Genomic DNA, 24,862 nt, shown 5'->3' with positions numbered 1-24,862 from the left:
TCTAGTAAAATCCTCTGGAAAAAAAGATTCATCTTTGTACATTTGGGCATCTTTTCTATTCTTTGTCCACATAATTACTGACTTTCCTTCCAAAAAATATGGAAAAAAGCAGGAATTATTGCCAGTTCCCTACCCTTTATATTTTCTGATGTGAACAGAAGAATAAAAGTTAATAGCATTCTGTTGTTTTCCGTATTCATTAGTGAATGGAAGTAAGATTAAGACCCTTAGAAAAACTGGCCACATTTCAATTAGTAATTTGTATTCATTTTCTCTATTTTTCCTGTATTTATTAGCTACAAAATATTGCTCTGTTTGTCTTGAATTTTCTAGGTAATTTCATAAATATCCTTCTTTGCTTTTGTATAAAGTTGTGTTAATAATTTTGTGCTGCATCAGTTATCTCCACAAAATGGAGTGCTTTTAAGCAACAATAATTCAACATTAAAAAAAAAATTAAAAAAAGGGGGCGTGCCTGGGTGGCTCAGTCGGTTAGGCTTCTGTTTTCAGCTCAAGTCATGATCTCATGGTTCACGGGTGTGAGCCCCGTGTCAGGATCAGTGCTGACAGCTCAGAGCCTGGAGCCTGCTTTGGGTTCTGTGTCTCCCTCTCTCCCTGTCCCTCCCCTGCTCGTGCTCTCTCTCTCTCTCTCTCTCTCTCAAAAATAAATAAACATTTAAAAAACCACATTTTTAAAACAACAATAGTCCTTCATTGTCTCTCATGGATTTTTTGGGCCAGAAATCTGTAAGAAGCTTGGCTGGGGAGTTGTGACCTGGTATCACTCATGAGGTGGCAATTACATGTATGCTGGATGTGTATCTTCCTGAAAAGCTGGCTGACACTGGAGGGCCCACTTGTGAAGCGGCACACTCACATACCCTGCAAACTGGTGTTGGTTACTGGTGGAGGTCCATCTCCACCTGGGTCTCTCCATATGGTCTGGGTTTGTGTAAAGTCCACAATATCTCGAGAGAGAACAGGAAGAAAGGAAGGGAGGGAGGGGGGAAAGAAAGGAGTGGGTGGGGGTGGGAGAGAGAGAGACATAGAGAAAGAGAGAGTGAAATCTCACTAGCTCTAAGCAGAAGTTGTACCCTTTCCATGACCTAGACTTAGAAGTGACACAGCATCACTTCTCCCATATTCTATTCTTTAGAAGTGATTCACTAAGTGGCCCCTGTTCACTGAGAGAATTAAGCTCCATGTTTCAAAGGAACAAGTGTCTAAGAATTTGTGGACATATTTTGAAAGCATAACAATAGCTACACGTGCCTTAAACTCAAATCATAATTTATCCAATTATGGAAACAGGAAAGATAAAATTAATCTGGTTTCCACTGTTGACATGAATAAAATTCTACTGAATTAGATTTTTGTAAGATTCTAAATACATAACAAAGTTCTTTATGTTTTTACATATTTTTCAAAAGTCTTAATAACCTTACTGAGTGCATTTCATAACATTTTGATTAGAAAGCACTGTTGCCTACAAGAACTCACAAACCAATTATTTCACATCAAAAATTTAAAACAGAAAATGGATAAAATACCATCCGATAAACCACATTCTATGTTTGAAGACATTAAGAAATATACTCTGCATATTACAATAGGGGGGATTTTTAAACTCCAAAAAGACAAAAGGATATACCATTTGAAGAGTATCAAAGTTAAAATACCATTGTTAATATCGATTATTAACATGGGCCTCATCCAACTTATCAATAAAATATCTGTCATGGAACAGAAAAAAACGCAATATAATGAGGGGAATAATCTATTAATGTCAGTCCAAATAAAAGAAGGATATTCCCCATTGGCAAATCAAATGGAGGTAGTAGCCTCCTCATTCTTCCTCATGAAATAAGGCAGTTTTGCTCTCTCCTACTTCCTGAAAATGACCAAGTGGGAGAAAATGAGATAAACTAATATTATCTTTTCTAGTAAAAGATCCCTTACAGGGGCGCCTGGGTGGCTCAGTCGGTTAAGCGTCCGACTTTGGCTCAGGTCATGATCTCACGGTGAGTTCTAGCCCTGAGTTGGGCTCTGTGCTAATAGCTCGGAGCCTGGAGCCTGCTTCACATTCTGTGTCCCTTCATCTCTCGGCCACTCCCCTGCTCATGCTCTGTGTCTCTCTGTCTCTCAATAATAAATAAATGTTAAAATAAAAATTAAAAAAATAACTTTAAAGATCCCTTACAAATTGATGAAAATAACTCCAATAGGAGCAAAGGTGAGAAACAGCTAGCAAACATTCACCAAACACATACAAGTGAATAACATATACAAAAATATGTGCCAATCATTATTATGGAATGATTGGAACAAAAAATGGAAATGGTTGACATCAAACTGTTATTCAAATTGTTCCAGGTGAAAAATTAGATATTATTAGAGGTCCATTCAGGTGGGGGGCTTTGGGTGCTTGAATTTGCATGCTGTGCAGTTATCCTATATGGGCACATGACCTGCATCCTCACCTACATTGGACACATTACTTAACCCTTTGTATTTCACTTTCCTCATCTCTAATCTTGGGATAATAGCAGAATCTACATAACAGAATTGCAGTGGGGACTAAATGAAAATTCATCTATGACACCTAACAGTGCTCAACGTCTACTAGCTACTAATATCATTGCTTATTATTCCTACTTTTACCACTACATCATAGTTATTGTTATGCTCATGTTCAGGAGATTGTGCACTCTCACACACAGTAGTGTAGAAGTGTAAGCTAGCTCTGCATCAAAAAAAATCACCTAATAATATGTCAAGTTCCTTTAAAGAGTGTATGTTCCTTGGCCAAATAATCATGTGACTCTATTCTTGAGAAATAACTAGGAAAAAAACAAACAGCCAGGTGTCAACAAAACTGTATGTATAAAAATATTTACATTACAGTATAACTAACAATTAAAATTGGAAATAACCTAAGTTTTTGTCCATTGGTATAACCTCCATAAATTATATTCAATCATATGGCAGGATACTGGAAAATATTTAAGATGCTTTAGTGAGTTTGGAGTGCCTGGGTGGCTCAGATGGTTAGGCATCCAACTCTTAATTTTGGTTCAGGTCATGATCCCAGGGTTGTGGGACTGAGCTCCACAATGGGCTCCGTTGGGCATGAAGCCTGCTAAAGATTCTCTCTCTCCCTCTCTCTGTGCCCCTCCCCCGCTCACACTCACTGTCTCTCAAAAAAAATGAATGAATAAAAGTTGTTTCAGTGATTTCAGAAAAATGATGGGCAAATAATGTGCAGTGAAAAATGTAAATATTGTAAAATCATATATGATATAATAATTATATATATATATATATATATCTGTCCAGATTTATATCTCTACTTTATCTAGCAATCAATACATTAGGATATTAAATCTCTCAGACCTTGCAATGGTTGTTTTTGAGTGGAAGCGTTGAAAATGATTTTAATGATTTTTTTTTACTTCTGGATTTTATTAAATTTTACTCTGCGAATTCATACACGATTAATCATATTATAAACTAATCACAGTTAAAGAGTTATTAGAAATTAGGGGTTCAATATTAAATCAAAATATGCAGTCAACACTACAGCTATCAGAAAGGAAACCATTGTTTATATATTTATTTTGTTAAACTATTAGGGGCCAGGCATTGAAGAAGCTGTATTGACATGTTTAGTATATTCAAATGGTGATTATAACCTTTTTAATCACGTCCTCTGCCTGTATTACAAATAGAAAAACAAAAACTTAAAAGAGATTGCTAAATGCAGTGGGATTATCTCAACTCAATACAGGCATTGAGAAAAATAGCCCATCTTTATCTGAAGGTCAATAATCATTTTGTTCTTTATTTATAAGAAGAGATGGATATATACATGGATATACAGATATTTCAGAGCGGGCATATGCCTATGTTGGCACTTTTAAAGGAAAAAAGGATTTAATGGAACTCATTAGGTCAAATCTAAGAGAGGCAAAGCAGGAAGCAGAATGAAAAAACGTTAGGTAAGTTAATATCACTAGGACATTCTGAATAAGAAGTGTGGTTACTCCCAGATCAGTGCCATGAAAATAAGGAAAAGGTTGAAGTTTCTTTCAAAAAACGAAGAAAATTTCACTCAATTTTAGATATGCTGTTTTGAACCTTATCATTTGAGATCTACTTACACCAAAGTTCATGCATATTTTCTGGGTATAAACCCATGGGATCCTGAATAGAGATGAACAGAGCATTTGACTTAAGTGAAAGATGTAATGATACTGATATCCTTCCTTCCATCATTGCACCAACCCTTATGTCTTGAATTGAAGATGAGGCAGGTAGAATAGAGAAAGGCTGGGTAATTGCAAGAGAACAAAAGACAGGGAACTGAGTCTGACACCTGACAAAGTGTTTGGCAACTGAATAAACCCTGTGATAGCTCTGTGGTTTCTCAGGGCCACAAGTATCCTGCTGTTGCTCAAGCCCATGGAGGGCATGCACGCAAAGACCATTAGCTTACAAATGACGGAGAATGACCCTTGCACCAGAGGCGCTAGAGGACCAACTGTACATTCAGAGTTTATTTAGAGTATATGCAAAAAAAAATCAGACTGCACCGGTGCATAGAAACTTGCAAAGGGCGTGCGCAATGATATTTGTCTTCCTGGAAGTCTCTATTTCTACATGAATATTTTACCCCTTGATTACAACTGCCCATAAAGATGAAGCACCCTTGGGCCACATCTATCTTTCCTGAGTCAGGTCCTCTATCTGACAATGTCCTCTATCTGGGAATGTCCACACTTTCCCTCCATTGCAGTGTGTACTTGTACTTTGCAATAAAGCTTCTGCTGATACTTCAGGCTACTTGGTCCTTGAATTCTTTCTCTGGTGAAGTCAAGAACTTGGCCCCGGCTGGTGTTGGTGGTTGAGGTCTCAGGGCCCAAGAACTCCCCCAGTCTCCAGTATCAAAGAGATAATATTTAGGAATATTTAGGAATATGCTCAGGGTTGAAAATAAATCAGGGTGAGTTAGGTTAGTTTGACTTTAACTCATATGAGTTGATAATAAACACAGGCAATGGTAACTATTCCAAAGCTTTCTTCAAAGAAAGTTCACTTATTTCCTCCTGGTGACTTGGGCTAGCTGACCTCAGGCTGAAGTATTCTACTTTGAAGTCCTTCTATTACTTGACTAAAATGATTACTTTAGATATAGTAAGCAAATGAAAAATGTATTATCTATTTTGCCTGGAGATTTATTTTGTAAGATACCCTATCTTTAGTTTGATTTCATTTATTCTATAAGAACTCCCTGTCATTTTAAAAGAGTGAAGGAAATGTGCTGTATATTTTGTGGATCAAAAAGTTACAAATAAAGGAGGAACTGATGAGGACAAAGTATAGTAGGCTGATCAGATAAGGGAAGGGTCTTGAGGACTGAGTAGGATTTTATGATGGAGGGGGTGGTGGACATAAAATGTAGCCATTTTTCCCCAGAAATTCAGGAAGAAACAATGGGTGAAATGGGTGAACGTCAAAGTAGAGGTAGAAGGAGAAGTGTGACTATAAATATGGAAACTAATTTCAATAAAGGATGCATGGTTATCTGTCAAGGGAAGGGAATTAGGTTGGAAGTTTAAAGGTTTAAACATTACAGCTAATTTAATTTTTCGGGATCATCTTGCAAAGAAACTGCAAAAGAGAAGTGAACATTTCCTCAGAATGTTTCTATTAGGTTAAAAAAGAACATTAATATCACTCACCTATCTAAAATTTTTGTTCATAAAATGACTCTCTCAAAAAGGACTCTAATGAAAAGTTTCACTAGGTAAAAAACTTTTATTTTAAACTGGGGTTATTTGCCACTTGTTTCATACATAATGGTAAAAACATGTTTAATATACCATAAAATGTATTTTCTTGTTAGTATTTTCTTCTTTGACCCTGTCCTAGATGGGTAAATCTACTAGAACTAAATGAGTATCAGTTTCCTTGATCTCATATTCTATCCAATATGCACATCATTTAATAATAAAATTAAAAGGATCTTGGAATGCAAGCTGGTGCAGCCACTCTGGAAAACAGTATGGAGGTTCCTCAAAAAACTAAAAATAGAACTACCCTATGACCCAGCAAATGCACTACTAGGCATTTATCCAAGGGCTACAGGTGTGCTGTTTTGAAGGGACACATGCACCCCCATGTTTATAGCAGCACTATCAACAATAGCCAAAGTATGGAAAGAGCCCAAATGTCCATTGATGGATGAATAGATAAAGAAGATGTGGTATATATATACAATGGAGTATTACTTGGCAATCAAAAAGCAAGAAATCTTGCCATTTGCAACTACGTGGATGGAACTGGAGGGTATTATGCTAAGTGAAATTAGTCAGAGAAAGACAAAAATCATATGACTTCACTCATATGAGGACTTTAAGAGACAAAACAGATGAACATAAGGGAAGAGAAACAAAAATAATATAAAAACAGGGAGGGGGATAAAACAGAAGAGACTCATAAATATGGAGAACAAACTGAGGGTTACTGGAGGGGCTGTGGGAGGGGCGATGGGCTAAATGGGTAAGGGGCATGAAGGAATCTACTGAACTCATTGTTTCACTATATGCTAACTAATTTGGAGGTAAGTTTTAAAAAATAAAAAATAAAATTAAAATATAATTAAATTAAATTAAAATATCAAGTGGCTCTAAAAAAGCAAATCTTGGGAAGTGTAGGAAAGTTCTAACAAAGCACCAAGTTTGCTCTAAGAAAATAGCCTGAATGTACCACACGTGTGTGTGTGTGCGTGCGCACACGCGCGCACACACACACACACACACACACACACACTTTGGAAACATGCTATAGAAAAGAAAAAAGAATGATAAAGTTTGATTTAAAAAGCTAAGATAAAAAAGTCAGAAAGGGAATTTAGACTGGGTAATTTGCATTAATATAATATGGGATAATCTGAGAGAGAAGTCCCATTTCATATGTGTAAAAAGAAGCTGCAGAAAATAGGTAATAAGTTACTATTCTTAAAATGCTTATATAATAACATACTACTTGAGATGACATTTCTAACTCTGAAATTGAATAACTCAGTGTTAATCAGAAACAAATATTTACTTTTAAGCAGGAGAAAATTTAGAAATATAGCTTAGATATAGTCTGAGACTCTGATGAGAATTAAAAAAAAAAAACCTGTAAATATGACTTAAATACATTTGAACTAGAACTGCCCCACAGAGAAGTAATCAGTCCCTTGCTCTTGAGTACAGTGAAGTCACCAGAATTTTTACATTCAAGTAAGTCAAACCTTACACTTAAAAATTAAGTTGTTTCTTACCTATAATTATATGTTCTCATTTTAATGAAATCTACTATATTGCCTTGGTGTGTTTTCAAACACTAGCCCATTTTTAATAAATACTCTGTAATTCTCTAGTACATATTTTAAATGAAATGATGGTATAGAAGAGAATATTGAAAAGAGGCTACACAACAATTTCAACAGAGAAATTAACTGTGAACAGATGCATATTTGACTCTTCCTATTTTCCTCCTTCTGAGATAGTTTAGATATAGTTTATATTTTGCAACCTGAACAAAATTTTCTAAATCATTGGTATGTTCATTTAATTCCCTTGTTCAAAAGAGTTTGGTGAATTCTAACGGGCCATAAGAGAAACCGGTCTCATCAGCAGGTCACTAAATAATTTCAACAGATTAGATAAAACCAACTTTTCTAGTTTTAGTTATTACTACTATTCACTCCTTTTTTTATTTTTTATTAAAATTGTTTTTTACATTTATTCATTTTTGAGAGACAGAGCACAAGTGGGGGAGGGGCAGAACGAGAGGTAGGCTCCAGGCTGTCAGCACAGAGCCCGATGTGGGGCTCGAACTCACGAGCTGTGAGATCATGACCTGAGCCGAAGTTGGACGCCTAACCAATGAGCCACCCAGGCGCCCCACTACTATTCACTCTTAATTGTCCTCTCATCTAGACCAATGGTTCACGGGCCAGGGGGACTTTGCCCAAGTGGACAGTTGGCAAAGACAAGACATTTTTTTTGGAAGAAATTTGTGTTTGTTTACAATTGGGGTTCCTTACTGGCATTTATGGACAGAGGCCAGAGATGATGCCATTAATGTATACAGAACTTCTCCATGTAATTTTTGAAATCTTCACCTCAAACGAGATAGTGTCATGGTTAATGGAAACTTTTCATTTACTTGCAGGATGGATTTATTTATGGACCTGTTTTTGTAAATTTTGCAATGAATGCAATGACTCTTTTTGAATTGCACACTCTCTTATTTTAGAATATGACATTTTTGCTAATATGTGCTTGCATATTTCATTTGCTTTAATTTCCCACTCTTCTCCCCTTTAGGAGAATCTGTAATTCTTAAGCTGGAGCTATCTACCAGGTCTTCTATATCTATCCTTGTATTTCACATCATTTTATTTTATCGTCTTTTTCTGAAAATGCTTACCACGATTTCTTTCCACATGACAGATTCAGTTTTTACAGTAATAATAGGTTTCTTTTCCTGTTCCATGAGACCTTATGGGTATTTGGAGTTGTTTCCAATACTGTTTTTTTTGTTCACTTCATAAAATATTTTCAGTGATAGGCTTTTCTCCTGAGTCTTCAAGTAGATACTCCCTTTCCTTGGTTCTTTAGTATCCCTTTAGTGGTTTCATTTTGTTGTTACCATGTAGGGAATCTTGGACCAGTCACCAAACTTTCTGTGCCTCAATTTTCTTGCAAAATGGAAGTAATTCCACTATCTATTTTATAAGTTTGTTGTGAGGACTAAATGAGTTAAGTACACACAATGAATTTAAAATAGTATCTGAGACATACTAGTCACTCAATTAAATTTGGCTTTATGAAACTGTGAGACTGATGATAATCCAGCAGAGAGTCTTTTAATTACCTCTTGATTTCCCTATTTTCTTAGGTTCTTGATTTCCCATGATCTTAGGTCAATCTCCATTTTTTAGTACACACACATCTAGTACGGCCTTGCCTGAGAGAGGTGTAATCTCCCTCAAAGCCCAACGTGGTCTTGTTCTCTGATGCATTAAATCAACGGCAAACTACAATTTCCAGTGTGGGTTGCACCAACAGCTATTTCTGCTGCTGCCTTGATATGCAGTCAATACACTGGGGAGGAGGTGAGTTGTGGCAACATTTGATTTCAAATGAAGAAGCAAGTTATAAATTAAAATGTGAGAATAAGTAGTGGATAGTTTTGTTGTGCTTAACTTAAACTGTAAAGAAATTAAAATGGCGCTATGCCAGGTTTTGTAATAGTATGGTTGTAATTCTGCAAAAAATCACTGCACAAAACTAAAGTATGAATTAACTACTAATCTTAATAACTTAATCAATAAAAAAGTATAAAATTATTAATTTCAATCAGTTGGATTTTCTTAAACACTCAAAGACATTAGTTTTTTTATACTGATAAACTCAGGGGTACATTTGAAATTTCTACCCTATTTTGCCTTGTTGATGACCACCTAGGGTAAAGGATAAATAACCTATATCAAGATAAATTACAACGAAAATTCCTGCAAATAGTATATGAGGAGAGGAATAATAGAAGCTATATAGCGGTCAATAGGTCAAAATCTGTATTAAGGCAAATTACAGTTAAGCAACTTATTCACAGATGCAGAGTGTACCTAATGTCAAACTAGTATAGTTTTTACCTCCTAACATACTGGTGTGGCGGACACTGACTAGTTGCTCATCAAATCCATCACCTTCATCCAGCCTTTTTTGTGATTAGGTGTGGCCGTGGAATCCAACTCTAGTTAGCGGAAGTTGTCAGGAATGTTCTTTAACACTTGCAGGTCTGGCACACAACATCACTCCACGAGCAAATCTATCCCAGTTCTCCCAGCTACCGTCTGGCGGTTAAAGCCTAAGGCAACTTCGGAAATCACGTATTGATGATGGCCAAGCCTCTATTATTCTGGGTCTCTGACTGAGTGAGTGGATAGTCCATCTGCTCCACGACATGAGCAAGAAAGAAAATTCTGTTGTGTTAAGCGATTGAAAGGTCTAGTTTTATCTGTTTCATTTACTAAGAGTTCTTTATTATATATATTTTAATGTCCATGATCCATCTATATACTTCATTAAAACTGATATAATGAAATAATGTTTTGAGTATGAGGACGCTAATTCATCTGTTTTTTCTAACTGTACACAGGATCTAACACATAAATAGATAGTACATAGCAATGATGTGAAGCTATGTAACAGAGATTTTGAAAAACTCAAGACTATTAAAGTCACCAGTGTACTGAAATAAAATAAACTCAGTGAAATTAAGTTTACTCCAGGATGGAAGTCAGGAAGGAAAGAAGTCATGTTTTTAAAAACAAACAGAAATATTTCTATTATAGTTTTGAAAGGTAAATTAGTTTGAGAGAGCTTCCAACTTTTGGTAAAACATGGTAAGGTAAGAACAATTTGGTAGAGGGCTAATATCTTTAGATTTAAAATCTCAATAAGTACTCTGGGTTTAAAGATCGATTAAGATCCTGGACTGCCCAGTCATATCAAGTCCTTCCCTTATCTTCACAAAGCACAGGACAGACTGATCTGGACAATACTCCCACAGACTTCACTTCAGGCCTCTTGGTAAATATCTGTTTTGCAAAATCCAACTTTTCCTGTCCTCAAAGATCAAAAAGTCAAAACCCTGTAAGCATCTGAAAAATATTATATAGCCGTTACAGCTTCAAAATGAGCAGACAATGTTGAGAGGTGGTAGGCAGCTGGTTAAGGCCTACATTTACCTGTTGGCACCAATGCTCCTCTAGTACACCGATGACAAAATATCTCACACAGAAAGTTAACTCTGCCTCATCGACATAAATCAAGTCCATTGACTTTGGCATCATATCATGAAGACTTTTAACTTAAACCAGATTTACTCAAAGAATGAGCTGGCTTACATGTGGAATGTGACTGTATCACATTTAATGGTTATATTAGTCAGGATTCTCCAGGGAAACAGAACCAATAGGATATATACAGGTATATTAGAGGGGATTTGTTACAGGCGTTAGCTCAAAAGGTTATGGAAGCCGAGAATTTGCTCTTGCCATCTGCAAACTGGAGAACCTGGAAAACCAATGGTATAATTCAGTCAGAGACTGAAAGCCCAAGAACCAGGAGTTCCAGTGTCTGAGTGTAGGAAAAGAGGTATGTCCCAGCTCAAGAAGAGAGAGAAAACTCCTCCTTCCTTTTTCTTTCTTTCTATTCTGGCCCCCAGTGGATTGGCTGTTGGTAAGGGAAGATCTTTACTCAGTTTACTGAATCAAATGCTAATCTCTTCCAGAAACACCCTCACAGACATCCAGAAATCATATTTTACCACGACAGCCCTGAGCAAGTCCTGATATCTTCTCACTTTAAGGCAGTAACTTTTTTGACAACAAACAGCAGCACTGCAATGCATTTTTCTTGTTAATAGACTTGCAACTATATAGTATAATAAGACTTACTTCTAGATAGTTTTCTGTTGTAGTTTTAGATAACATTTTAATAGGTAACCTTTTTGCTTACTGTGGTACGTATTTGTCTAATTAGAATCTTTGTGATAAGTTTGTGTTTACATTGATAGTGCCATTCAAGCTTTATACCATAGTCAAGGAAATAATATGATAATGATGCTCAAAATGAATCTTAACATTTTGCTAGAGTTAAATTTTCCAACTCATACTCAGGCAATGTATACTTTTCAAAAACCGTATCATTTTAGTAACATTTTCTACTTAGAATTGCTATGCACATTATTTTGCTTATCCACTCCATGGGGGTAAAAGCAGCATTATTTTTATTAGGTAGGGGTATGTGTGGGGCATTTTATTTATTTATTTATTTATTTGTTTATTTATTTATTTATAATTATTGTGTAATTTACTTAATGGGCTTTAGCTTGAGTTTTTGAAAGGCATCGTGACTATAAGCAAATTGATAGGAAAGTGGATAACAATGAATTAAAGGTTACTGGCAGCCTAAGACACTGTTTATCTCTTTTGAGGTAGACAGAATTCAAATTGCCTTCATTAGCTGAGCAAAATGCTGAGGAAAATGAGCTGGGTACTTATCAAGAGACTCTTTCATTTGCATTTTTGCTAAATTATCAAGCTGCTCTGTTTTCTAGGTGCTTAAGAACTGTGAATAGGAAAGAAAGACAATTTTTCAGTTAAGTAAGCTTGGGGGCATTTGAGGGATAGAGTAAAGAAAAGAAAAAGTTTATCAATGAAGATGTCAGAATTGGGCCTTGTATATAGGTGATACAAAAAAATAATCTGACAGACAGGATCTGGGACGTACAAATGCATTAATTCTCCCCACATTCACCAGTACCACAGCAAAGCTAGAGGCTGTTCTTTTGATAAATGATCAATACTTCAGCACGACACTACCCTAGCTGTCCTGCTGTTGCTGGTTAAAAGTCTGAATTTCAATTAAGCAGTAAATCTGTATGGTATTACATCTAGAACAGAGAGTCAACTTCTCCCTAATCCCCTAGAATTCTGAAACACTATTATTTTGTAGTCATTTTCTTTAAACTCACTCAAAAGAAAAATAATATTTATTTGACCAGTAAAGAAATATTCTCTTCCAAATGAAACACTAAATATTAAATAGTCATTTTGTTTAATAGTATACTTAGGTACAAAAATATTATACTTAATAAAAATTGAGAGGCAATCAAATGTATTAATACATAATCTGAGTCAAAAGTCCACTGATGTGATTGCATCCTTAGCTCATATGTTCTGTTTCAATTCTTTCCACATATATATTCCTTGGGAAACCTCTTAAGTCATGCAAAACACAGAAGCATTCATAACAATGATCACACTTAAATCAGAGTAAACATTCTCATTTCTTACATTATCTCAAATGTCCCTATAGATGTTTTCGTAAAGCTTTTTGCTTATTTTCTTTTTTTATTATTATTTTTAATTAATTTTTTATTTAAATCCCAGTTAGTTAACATATAGTGTAATACTGATTTCAGGAGTAGAATTTAGTGATTCATCACTTACATATAACACCCAATACTCATCCCAACAAGTGCCTCCTTAATGCCCATTCCCATTTAGCCCATCCCCCTTCCCAACACCCTGCCAGCAACCCTCAGTTTTTTCTCTGTATTTACGAGTCTCTTATGGTTTACCTCCCTCTCTGTTTTTATCTTATTTTTGCTTCCCTTACCCTATGTTCATCTGTTTTGTTTCTTAAATTCCACATGAGTGAAATCATATATTCGTCTTTCTTTGACTTATTTTGCTTAGCAATACACTCTAGTTCCATCCACGTTGTTGCAAATGGCAAGATTTCATTCTTTTTTGGTCGCCAAGTAATATTCCAGTGTGTGTGTGTGTGTGTGTGTGTGTGTGTGTGTGTGTGACACCACATCTTCTTTACCTGTTCATCCATTGATGGACATTTGGGCTCTTTCCATAATTTAGCTACTGTTGATAGCATTGTTATAAACATTGGGGTGCATGTGCCCCTTTGAATCAGCACTCCTGTATCCTCTGGATAAATACCTAGTAGTGCAATTGTTGTGTTGTGAGATAGTTCTGTTTTTAAGTTTTTGAGGAACCTCCATATTGTTCTGTTCTCCAGAGTGGCTATACCAGTTTGCATTCCCACCAGCAGTGCCAAAGTGTTCCCCTTTCTCTGCATCCTCACCAACATCTGTTGTTGCCTGAGTTGTTTGTGTTAGCCATTCTGACAGGTGTGAGGTGGTTATCTTATTGTGGTTTTGATTTGTATTTCCCTGATGAGTGATGAGCATCATTTCATGTGTCCGTTAGCCATCTGGATGTCTTTTTTGGAAAAGTGTCTATTCATGTCTTTTGCCTTTCTTCACTAGATTATTTGTTTTTTGGGTGTTTAGTGTGGTAAGTTCTTCATAGATTTTGGATACTAACCCTTTATCAGATATGTCATTTGCAAATATTTCTCCTATTCTGTTGGTTGCCTTTTAGTCTTCTTGATTTTTTCATTTGCTGTGCAGAAGTTTTTTATCTTGGTGAGGTCCCAATAGTTCATTTTTGCTTTTGTTTCCCTTGCCTCCAGAGACATGTCAAGTAAGAAGTTGCTATGGCCTAGGTCAAAGAGATTGTTGCCTTACTTATTTTTCTTAGCCTAATTTCTCTGGTTCCATTCACCTTGGATGGAATCTTCTAGGATTTGGGCTTGTTGCTTATTTTCAAAAAGTATTTGTTGATGCTTAAAAATACCAGCTAATAGAGGAAGCATCTAAAAAATCTGTGCAGCTTTTTGAGGATTTCAATATTTTAAGAGAAAAATAGGCCATTTGATAGGCACCATCCCCCAAATTAACATGACTTCAGAGCTAGCTAGATTCAAAGTAGCCTTAGCAATTATATCTACTATCAGAATAAAATATAACCTTAGAATTATAATGATTGTTATAAAATATAATTTTTTCTGTTTATAATTTTAGAAGAAGTCTTTCCCTGGAAGCAAATGCAGTTTTGCCTCTGTCAGCAAAATTCTACCATTATAAGTGCTATTCTCAGTCATCTGGACTGCAAACATGTATATTAACAATTGACTGGAAGATGCCTGAACTACTCTAGTAGAATGCCGGTGTGATTTTGATAAAAATAAGATAAAAATATTTAATTTTAAATGATTTAAGTATCAAACCAATGTGGGTCTACTATCACATTACAGATATTTTATTATTGGGTGCTCAGGTATAGACTAAACATGCCTGAACAGAAAGCACCTCTCCTTGCAATGTCCCAGCCCTGCAATACAACATACAGAGTGAAAATAAGCATATGACAATGTTAGAAGCTTCTTTAGCTAATGATCAGTTAGCCAGGAATTAGATGCAGGTCTGCTCAACCTCAAAGTTTTTGGCTTTTCATTCCATGACTACATAGTGAAATCTCCCAACAAACTTGCCATTCATCTCCAAATCAGTTCTTAAAAATGAAGTAATAATTTAATATAGTCAATATACCTATTAAAAACAATGCCAAAGGTCACTTTGTGTAACACTAGCTATTTTATTTTCTTTTGTAAGACAGGAAGAGTTATTTATCATATTTTCTTTCTTTGAAAATTGATGCTATTGTAAATTTAACTCGCCTTAATTCATGCTATCCATAATATGTTTGAATCCTGCATGTTCTCAAAATGCAAGGCTGTTACGCTAATCCAGCTAACTAAACATTCTGGTGAACTAACAAGGCTTAATTTGATGGCTGGGCTTAACTCATCAAGAGGAAATGAAGAGTTTTATTAGCTGATTAGCTGCCATTAAAACAATGCATGCTGTATCTTTTTAAATTTTTTTTATGTTTTTTATTTTATTTTTGAGAGAGGGGTGTGGGGAGGGGCAGAGAGAGAGAGGGAGAGGGAGACACAGGACCTGAAGCAGGCTCCAGGTTCTGAGCTGTCAGCACAGAGCCTGACGCGGGGCTCGAACTCAAAAACCATGAGATCATGACCTAAGCCGAAGTCGGCACTCAACTGACTGAGCCACCCAGGTGACCCTACATGCTGTATTTTCAACAGCATTCTACTACTGTGAGAAAGAAAAACATTTAAGTTTTGGTTATAAGAATTCGAAGACATGGCTGCTTATGAATCTTATAAATCTAGGATCCTATAATTATATGAATATTTTTGAAACATAAAATTAAAGTATGGATTATTGTCTAGGAAGAAACACAGACTTCTTATCTGAAGTAGCTTCTTTTAGTTATCAAGTTATTTTAAATTTATTTTTGCATATGAGAATAATTATAAAGATTGGAAAACTGATAGACTTGTTGGAATAGATTTGCAAAAAGTGGTTTTGATAAAAGTAAAGATATAATATAAAAATAATAAATTATGTTGTCATATCATATTGGGAGACCACATATGGATATAGAGATGAAAGACAAGAAGCAACATTTTACAAACTCAAGAGGTGAAACAGAAAAAATGGCAGAAACTATGCCACAAATGTCAATTAAGTTAAGTTTCCAGTGGAAACAGTGGACTAAAGTGTGGGAAAAAAATAGCAGAGTTTCCTTAAGCTGTTAAGTGACATTTTAGAGAAAACAAAATTCAGTCTGTTTACAGAACACAGTGTAAAGTTCTAATCTCCAAGCAACAGACCATATGAAAAACTAGCATTGTCTAATGACCCATACAAATTCTTATTCTAAAATGTTATTAAAAAGGCTCACATAGTGTTTTATATTTTTAAAAATGAATTTAGATTGACACCTTAAACATTGGTTAAATTGGGCACCTGGGTGGCTCAGTTGGTTAAGCTACTGACTCTCGATTTCAGCTCAGGTCATTATCTCACGGTTCCTGAGATCATGCCTGGTGACAAGGTCTGTGCTGATAGGTCTCCTCCTACTTTGGATTCTCTTTGCACCACCATTTCGCCCACACCCCTGGCTTGCACACTCTCTCAAAATAAATAAACATTAAAAAAAAGTTTGTAAATCAGTCAATTACTTGGGCATTCCAAAAACAAAAATAAAAAGAGAAATATTTGCAATGAAAAAAGCCATGCACTTACCATCATGATTAGGATTTCCTAGTGTCCATGGCTCATCTGAGTCAAAATGAGTATCTCCCCCAATTCCTGGTCCAGGGAAGTAGGCATGTGCCAAAAACCCTCCCTCTCCATCAAAGGGAGAACTGTCTCCATGAAAACCAGAGGCGAAAATGATGGTTATATCCACATCGCGTTTGCCATTTTCTAATTCACTGTAAGGAACTTCTTCAAATGTCAGAGGAGTCACATTCTGCCACACATCAAAGGCACGGCGAATAGCTTTCCGGGTTTCAGGGTCTCCAACTTTTGGAGTGACGTTCTTTATACTGAAATTTAGAGAAGAGAATAATGAGTTTGGCTTTTTAATATATAGTTCAACTTATTACAGATTTCAATCTATTCAGTTGAGTAAAATACTAGAAAAACAGTCATATTAAATAAGAAAAAAATTAATCAATGTCTCATGTCTTTATAGCTAGATTTCACCACACTGAAGTCATTTAATTCTCAATAATATAGTATTCATCCACCAAGGCGACGAGTGAGAAGTTCTTCTCTGCAGAATGCTTAACGGGGGACTAATTAGATCAATCAGTCACTTTGCCTCCTGAACAACAGAAAGGCAGCTTTGCCAAATGACCAAACAGGTGCAACAGTTTCAAGCTGAAATTAAAAATTCAATTTCTTTCTGGCTATCATTACTTTTAAGGGCACATCATGGTGTGCACACATGTTACTTCCAAACAATGTCCTTATGTTATTTTTTATCTACAAACACCAATTCAGCAGATGCAAAGTTATTTCTTAGTTTTTAAAGGAAAGGTTATTACAGTTTCTATTGTTTTCTTATAGTACATTAATTCTTTCTAATTATAAAAAGCAATGTGAAGCACTGGGTGTTGTATGGAAACCAATTTGACAATAAACTTCATATATTGAAAAAAATAAATAATTAGATATGATAAAAAATAAAAAGCAATGTGAGTGAATAGCTTTTTAATACAAATATTTAACAATTATATTAATTTAAAGAAGTAACTTGGACATTATTTTAATTTTTTTAATGTTTATTCATTTTTGAGAGAGAGAACAGAGCATGATCTGGGGAGGGGCAGAGAGAGAGGGAGACAGAATCCAAAGCAGACTATAGGCTCTGAGCCATCAGCACAGAGCCCGACATGGGGCTCGAACTCACTGACCACTAGATCATGACCTGAGCAGAAGCTGGATGCTTAACCAACTGAGACACCCAGGCACCCCAGTAACTTGGACATTATTTAGTCTACTTTTCTTGAGTCTAATAACAAATGAATACTTCCATCAACAATCTTACATCCATGAGTCCATATATTTAAGCGAAAAAAACCTTAATACATAAAAGAGACTATAATATTTAGGTAAATGTTTATTGCAATGCAGTAATAAAAGAGAGCTGAAGGCTAAACATTTACAATGATATAGCAGTAGTAAAATTATGGTGTCTCTATTATATATCATAATATACATAGGACTCAAAGTTATTTTTTTCTACTTTAAGGCTATTTAGCAGCATAGAAAAAAATTAAGATATACTTTCTGGTGGAAAATAATATACAGATTATATTTTTAGCCCACTTGTAGGTATGTCTCAATAATTACAAATGTGAGGCAGGTATCATGCTGAAACAATAATAATGGTATTAACTGAGCATTTACTCTGAGCCAGCCAAGCATTTCACAGTATCTGATTTAACGCCCTGAGCAACCCAAAGAGATGGGTGTTTATACCTGTTTTACAAAGAAAGAAGCTAAGATTCAGAAAACTTCAGAGAAAATTTAGAGTGGCAGAGCTGGTGTTTCCACTTAAACATTCTGCTCAAGAATACACTGTCTTCTATTCTAAGCTGGACCTCACATCTAAGACAAGGTTTTCACTATTTTCTAATACATATTTACATTGACTATTTGATGGTAAATTTCACTGTATTAAAAAAAAAACAAAAAACAAAAACATGAGGAAGCAAACCAGGTGGAAATGGAATGGGACCAGACAGCATTCCAGACAGGAGATGACAAGCGAAAGGGCTTGAAGCTGGAGACAGTCTTGGAAAGTACCAAGAATGGTGAGGTGGCCACGGCTAGAGAGGAGGCCAGATCAAAGGTTTGGGCCACTGTAAGGAGTTTGGTTTTTGCTCCAAGTGAGAGGGGAAGAAGTGGAACATCATGAGCTAAGTAACATTTGAATTACACTTTTTTTAAGGAAATGATTCAGCATCGTGTCAAAAATCTATTGAAACAGAGCAAGAGTTGAAGCAGGGAGACCCGCTGGAAACTCCTGCAAAACTTCAGGTGAAAGATGGAGGTGAAAGTGGAGGCCAGGGGACTGCCGGTGGAGATTCTGAGAAGTAGATGGATTTGGGACAAATGTTGAGGACACGCATTCCAAGATACACTGATGGCTGGACACAGGCCGTGAAAGAAAAGGAGGTGCCAAGCAAGACGCCATGTTTTCTGAACTGAACCACAGGCCGGATAGAATAAAACAATTCAAGCCTGTTCAGGGAGAATGTTATACAGTATTTTGTTGTTGCCTTACTTGTTTGTTTTAACTTTACATCCCTTCAGTGTGATGATCTGAACTCCATTTTGAGAAAGGTAAATTTCTAGATTAAGATATGTGGTGCTGCTTCTGTCTGGCTTGTTAGTCTCTAAATTTCCTGCCTGATGGCTGAAGAACGTTCAGATTAATGTCGTAACTCTGAATTTTATCTAAGTTAATTTTCCTAGTAGTCTTCTATCTTATTCCCAACCTACAGGGTCTCAGAAGACCCTCATTAGTGGGGAAGTCTTTTTACAACACATTCTTTGAAAGAACACACTACATATATAGCTACTGTTCTATGTGCCAGAGATACAGCTTTGAAGAAGAGTCTGCTTCAGTGATAAGAGATAAACAAACAAAAAAACCTCAACAACATCAAAAAGTAATTACAGATGGTAGAAAGTGAAGGTTGAGGAGGTGAGGTCAGGTCAGTAGATAATAAATGGGAATTCAATGACTTGCTTAGCGAGCACACAGTTTCCAGCCACAAGGAATAGTGAGCAGCCCCCACACACTTGGCCAGTTCAAAGAACGGGAGTGTTCTGTGAATTGGTGTAAAATGAACACTCAGGACAGTGGTATGAGATGAAAGAAAACTGGCAGGAAGTGGGTTATATTCTGTGAAAGGAGAAGCAGAGAAGTATCCTGGTATTATTCTAGTTTACAAAGACCACTATGTCTAATGAAAAATGGATAAGAAGACAAGAATGGAAGCAAGGCGACATTTCAGAAGTTCAAGCAAAGGAATACAGAACATTGTACTAGAATGGTAGTCATGGAGATAGGAAGAATTACACTATTTCAGTGAAAGTTCTGAGAGTACTGTTAGTGGGAATTGGTGTTTTATTCAGCGTGTAATGAAGAAATTATTTTGTTTTAAAAAAAATCATTAGTATGATATGTATATAAGTACATAATGGTTCTGAGAAATGAAGCGACATAGTAAAGAATAATAAATGTGAAGTGTCATTTGGATTTGTAAACACATCACTGTGTTTTTCAAAGCTATGCCCTGATTGGCGTCCAAAATATACTGAACCACAATATTTGTGATGCCACTAACAAATACAAGACACATGAATGCACTTCAAAGTTAGAGCTCTGCACAATGCACAAACAAAAAAAAATTTTTTTGGAATTTTTATGCCATTGAGATGTAGTTTGTACTTACTAATAATTGAAATAATAATGAACACAGAGATATATGATATCAACAATAATAAGACTGTCATTCTTAGTAGTTCTAACGATGCTCAAAATTATTAAGATATATATTTGAAAAACAAAAAATGCTATAAAATGAAGTTTATGCTTGAAAAACTTAATAAAGCTAATTTAATTTTAAAATGTTTTTACTTTGCTTTTCTGTGAATAGAATAGTTATAATGAACATACTTTTTTGTTTTTTGGTCTTTTTAAATATTTATTTTGAGAGAGAGAGAGAAAGAAAGAGAGAGAGAGAGTGTGTGTGTGTGTGTGTGTGTGTACGCACAAGTCAGGGAGGGGCAGAGACAGAGGAAGAGAGAGAATCCCAAGCAGTCTCTGCACTATCAAAACAGGGCCCAATGTGGAGCTCCAACTCGGGAACTGTGAACTCATGACCTGATCTCAAGTCAGAGACTTAACCGACTGAGCCACCCAGGCGCCCCGAACATATTTTTCATTCTAATAAGACAACTGATTTCATTTTTTGGAAGGTTTTATCAGTTTTTTTCATTATGCCATTTCACTGATTCTTTTAAACTTTCATGTTGCTAAATTTTGAAACTTTTACCTAAAAAAATTAATAAATGTTATCTTTAATGACCATGCCTTATAAAATACTATAATAAAACTGATCAAATGGGCATTTTTTGACCTCTGTATTCATCAGAACAATTGGTAGTGAAACATGTCAATTGATTCATAAGATAACTGTGTCAAGTCAGGATTCCCTAGCTTTAACTGCACTGAATCCATGCCAATTCATTTAATAACAATTCTACATACTAATCATGGAGTACTTCCCTTCAGTGTTTTCATAGAGTAATAAATCTTTTCCAAAGTTAGAGCATTATTTTATCTCTAATATGAAAATGAGAAAAAAACCTATATATTTTGGTATTTGTATTGTGTATTAAAAGAAACTTGTACTCTGCCTTATATTTCTCAATAGAAACATAAATCTTACAATGATAAGTCAGATGTTAAGTTTACTTATTTCCTTTAGGATAATTTTTTTAAAAGTGTGAGAATTTGATATTCAGAGAAATAGCAAATTTCGAGAAAATGAGATCTTTTCTAACAAAACCCTACTGAAAAATATATGTGTGGTTTCTTTATTGATGACACTGTAGGAATTATTTTGCTTCATTAGTTCTATAAAATAGATAAATGTAAACTTTAAAAATATAAAACATTTGTTCTTTTGAATAGATGTTATAAGAAATGTGAAACAAAGCCCTTGCGAAAGGTTTTTTGCCTTTCAAATGAAGTAAACTCTGTAATTAGTTACTTGAGTGGCACAGTAAATATTACCCAGTGCCTAAAGATTAACATGAAAAGTCAGGATTATCTAGTTTTTTTTTTATTTTTTTAACGTTTATTTATTTTTGAGACTGAGAGAGACAAAGCATGAATGGGGGAGGGGCAGAGAGAGAGAGGGAGACACAGAATCCGAAACAGGTTCCAGGCTCTGAGCTGTCAGCACAGAGCTTTATGCAGGGCTCGAACTCACCGACCATAAGATCCTGACCCGAGCCGAAGTCAGCGCTTAACTGACTGAGCCACCCACAGGCTCCTCAAGGATTCTCTAGTTTTAACATCACTGGATCCATACCAATTTAATTAATAACAACTCTACATATTAGTAATTATTTCCCCTTTAAATTTTGAGAGTGATAAACCTTTTTCAAAGTTAGGGTAATGTTTTATCTCTAATTTTGAAATAAATAAAACTGAATACTTCAGCATCTAGTTAAGTTACAGAAGTTGTGTGTGTGTGTGTGTGTGTGTGTGTGTGTGTGTGTACTTATGTCAAAATTATTTTTATATGGACAAAGCTAAATAGCCTTTAGTCAATTCAACAGACAAAAATTAGTTGGTCAGAAAAGCATACTAACATTCATACTAACATTTTACGAAAAATGATTAGCAACTAAATGGAATGTATTGTAACTGAGAAAGTAGACAATTGCTAGGAGTATAACAGAGTAAAAATAATCAACATAATTGACATAGTTAAATCATTGTCAGATCCATATCCAGAATGTATTATGATATTCTATCAAGAGAGATCTAAATAGACTAATTTACTTTCATTCATATAATGTTTGTATCTTGATGCAGCTTTACTTTAAGTAGAAGAAATGGTTAGAGAATAGAGACTGAATATGGAGTCTCTCCCTCTAGAAAAGCTTACATTAAATATTTTGCTATGTCCCAAGACGCTAGTTTCTCAGGCAAGGCAGACTAAAGTACGTATTACTTCGGGTTTTATTAAATAGTGTCTGTTACACAGCCTGACGTGTATCCTCTAGACACACAACCTGAATTCTCTATGAAGTCAAGAGCACCATCAAATTCAGTGACCTCATTGGGTTTAAAGAGAATAATGACAAATGTTTCTGGGGAGGAACTGATTATTGCTCAAAATTTTTAGGTTTCTTTTCCTGCATATATTATTAAAGTAAAACAGTAACTTCCAGTGTGTAACTTCAGGAGTCACAAAAACATTTATTTAAAATCAAGGTTAACTAAGGGAGAAAATACAAAGAGAGCCAATACTAATTAATATAACATAATAGTATCACATGAATTATTATGAATCCTTGTTAGTATAACACAATTTAAAAAACAGCTGGATCTGGCAGTTTAAGTACCTACTCCTGGGACACTTACTACATAAAATATTATTTTGGAGTTTAGATTTTATAAAGAAAAAGAATTTAGGCTAAGCATATATTATACCATATTTAATAAACTTGGGAAATGAAGCTATATTGATAAAAAATAAGGTTATTCATTAAATTCCCATTATTGTTTTGAATAAAACACACAATTCATTAATTTATTCAACAACTATGTAATGAGAGCAATATACACAGCAGCCACTCTAGGTTCTGGGGAGCATAACATGGATATGGTCTCTGATGTAATAAATGCTGTAAGGTCTTGATGTCACATAAAATATACTATTTTGCAATTATTCACTTAAATACCTGTCTCCCACATTCAACTATGTGTTCCATGAGAGCGGGGGTCTTACTTAACTCATCTATTGCCAGTGCTGTCACATAATGCTGTTCAATAACCACTTATTGAATGAACAACACTTAATTACCCAAGAAGCAAAATGTGCCAAAAGAAAATTGATCATAAAGATGCAAGGAAGACATGAATGGCCACCAGTATTTATATAACAATTATTACCAGCATGTAAATTATGCATCAGCCAAAGTTACATAGACCTCTAAGAATACTTATGTGATCTTCTGGTACGATCTCAGAAGTTCCCATTTCTAGGTATCCTGCACTGAGGTCATTAAAGTGGAAAGCCTGGGAGCCTAGACATTCCCTTTAAGTGGAGTAATTATAGAAGGCTGTTTCCAATTCCACATTTTAAAGATAGGAAGAGATTTTAAAGTTATATAATCTAACTTTCCAACCATTCCACAAATGGTCTCGAATTTCCCTGACAAGTGAATAAGTTGTTTGGTTTATATGCTTCTGATGATGAAGACTTAGGATGAATGATTTAATTTTCCAACAGCTCAAAATATTAGGTTCTTCCGAAAGCCTTTAAGTATTTGAAAATAACTGGAATTTTCTCCTTTAAATAATTTTTTCCATCATGTTGAGAATCCTTGGCTCTAATATTGAGCTCTTTCTCATGCAGCCTGTTTTCAAGATCTCTTAGCATTTTGATTTCCTTTTTAAAGGTGTACTTTAATTTGCCAAGAAGCAGCTGGAAATGTGGTGGACCAAAGAGAAAAATGATACATCAGGTAAAGGTTGGCCAGCAAAGCAAAGAGAAAAATTGGCATCATCACTGCTTTGGACACTTTGCTTTCTATCAATCTAATCTGTTCATTTCAATTCTTTTTTGAGCCATATGATGCTGTCGGCTCATAACGAGTTTGCCATCAAATAAAACCTAGTTCAACCACCCCCACTCCAACTGCTGGCTGCATTCTGTAAGGGCACATTTCAACTATCCTTTTAAAGAGTAATTTTTTTTCCCTCAATAGAATATCTTGTATTTATTTTTCTAAATATAGGAATAAAAGTAGTAGTAAATGTTTATACAGTACTTACTTAACACAAGCAACTTAACACCCTACATATACTAACTTTAAAATTTAAAATCCTTAGCTCTCACCCTCAACTTTCTGTAATTCTATTAGAATACTCTCAACAATTTCTGTTGTCTGGTGAATTAAAACAAGTTAAGACGGAGTGCCAGGCTGGCTTAGTCAGTTGAGCGACTGACTCTTGGATTTCAGCTCAGGTCATGATCTCACTGTTTGTGAGTTTGAGCCCTGAGTCGGACTCTACACTGACAGTGTGGAGCCTGCTTGGGATTCTCTCTCTCTCTCTCTCTCTCTCTCTCTCTCTCTCTCTCTCTCTCACTCTCTCTCTCTGTTGCTCACTTGTGTGCATGCACTCTCTCTTCATCAAAATAAATAAACTTAAAAAAAAGTTAAGATGATAGTTGGCATT

General features: G+C 35.3%; 1 protein-coding gene across 1 annotated transcript in view; it reads right to left on the bottom strand.

The window, feature by feature from the left end:
• Window positions 1-24,862, bottom strand: part of MMP16 (matrix metallopeptidase 16) — a 285,679-nt gene that overhangs the window by 102,114 nt on the left and 158,703 nt on the right. Inside the window, exon 4 of the mRNA XM_030304358.1 lies at window positions 16,603-16,907. Coding sequence (XP_030160218.1) covers window positions 16,603-16,907 — 305 coding nt within the window. The remainder of the gene's footprint in view (window positions 1-16,602; window positions 16,908-24,862) is intronic.

This window comes from Lynx canadensis, chromosome F2 (genome assembly GCF_007474595.2).
Source record: "Lynx canadensis isolate LIC74 chromosome F2, mLynCan4.pri.v2, whole genome shotgun sequence".
In the NCBI taxonomy this organism is placed as follows: Eukaryota; Metazoa; Chordata; class Mammalia; order Carnivora; family Felidae; genus Lynx; species Lynx canadensis.
This window is presented reverse-complemented; position numbering and strand designations above follow the sequence as displayed.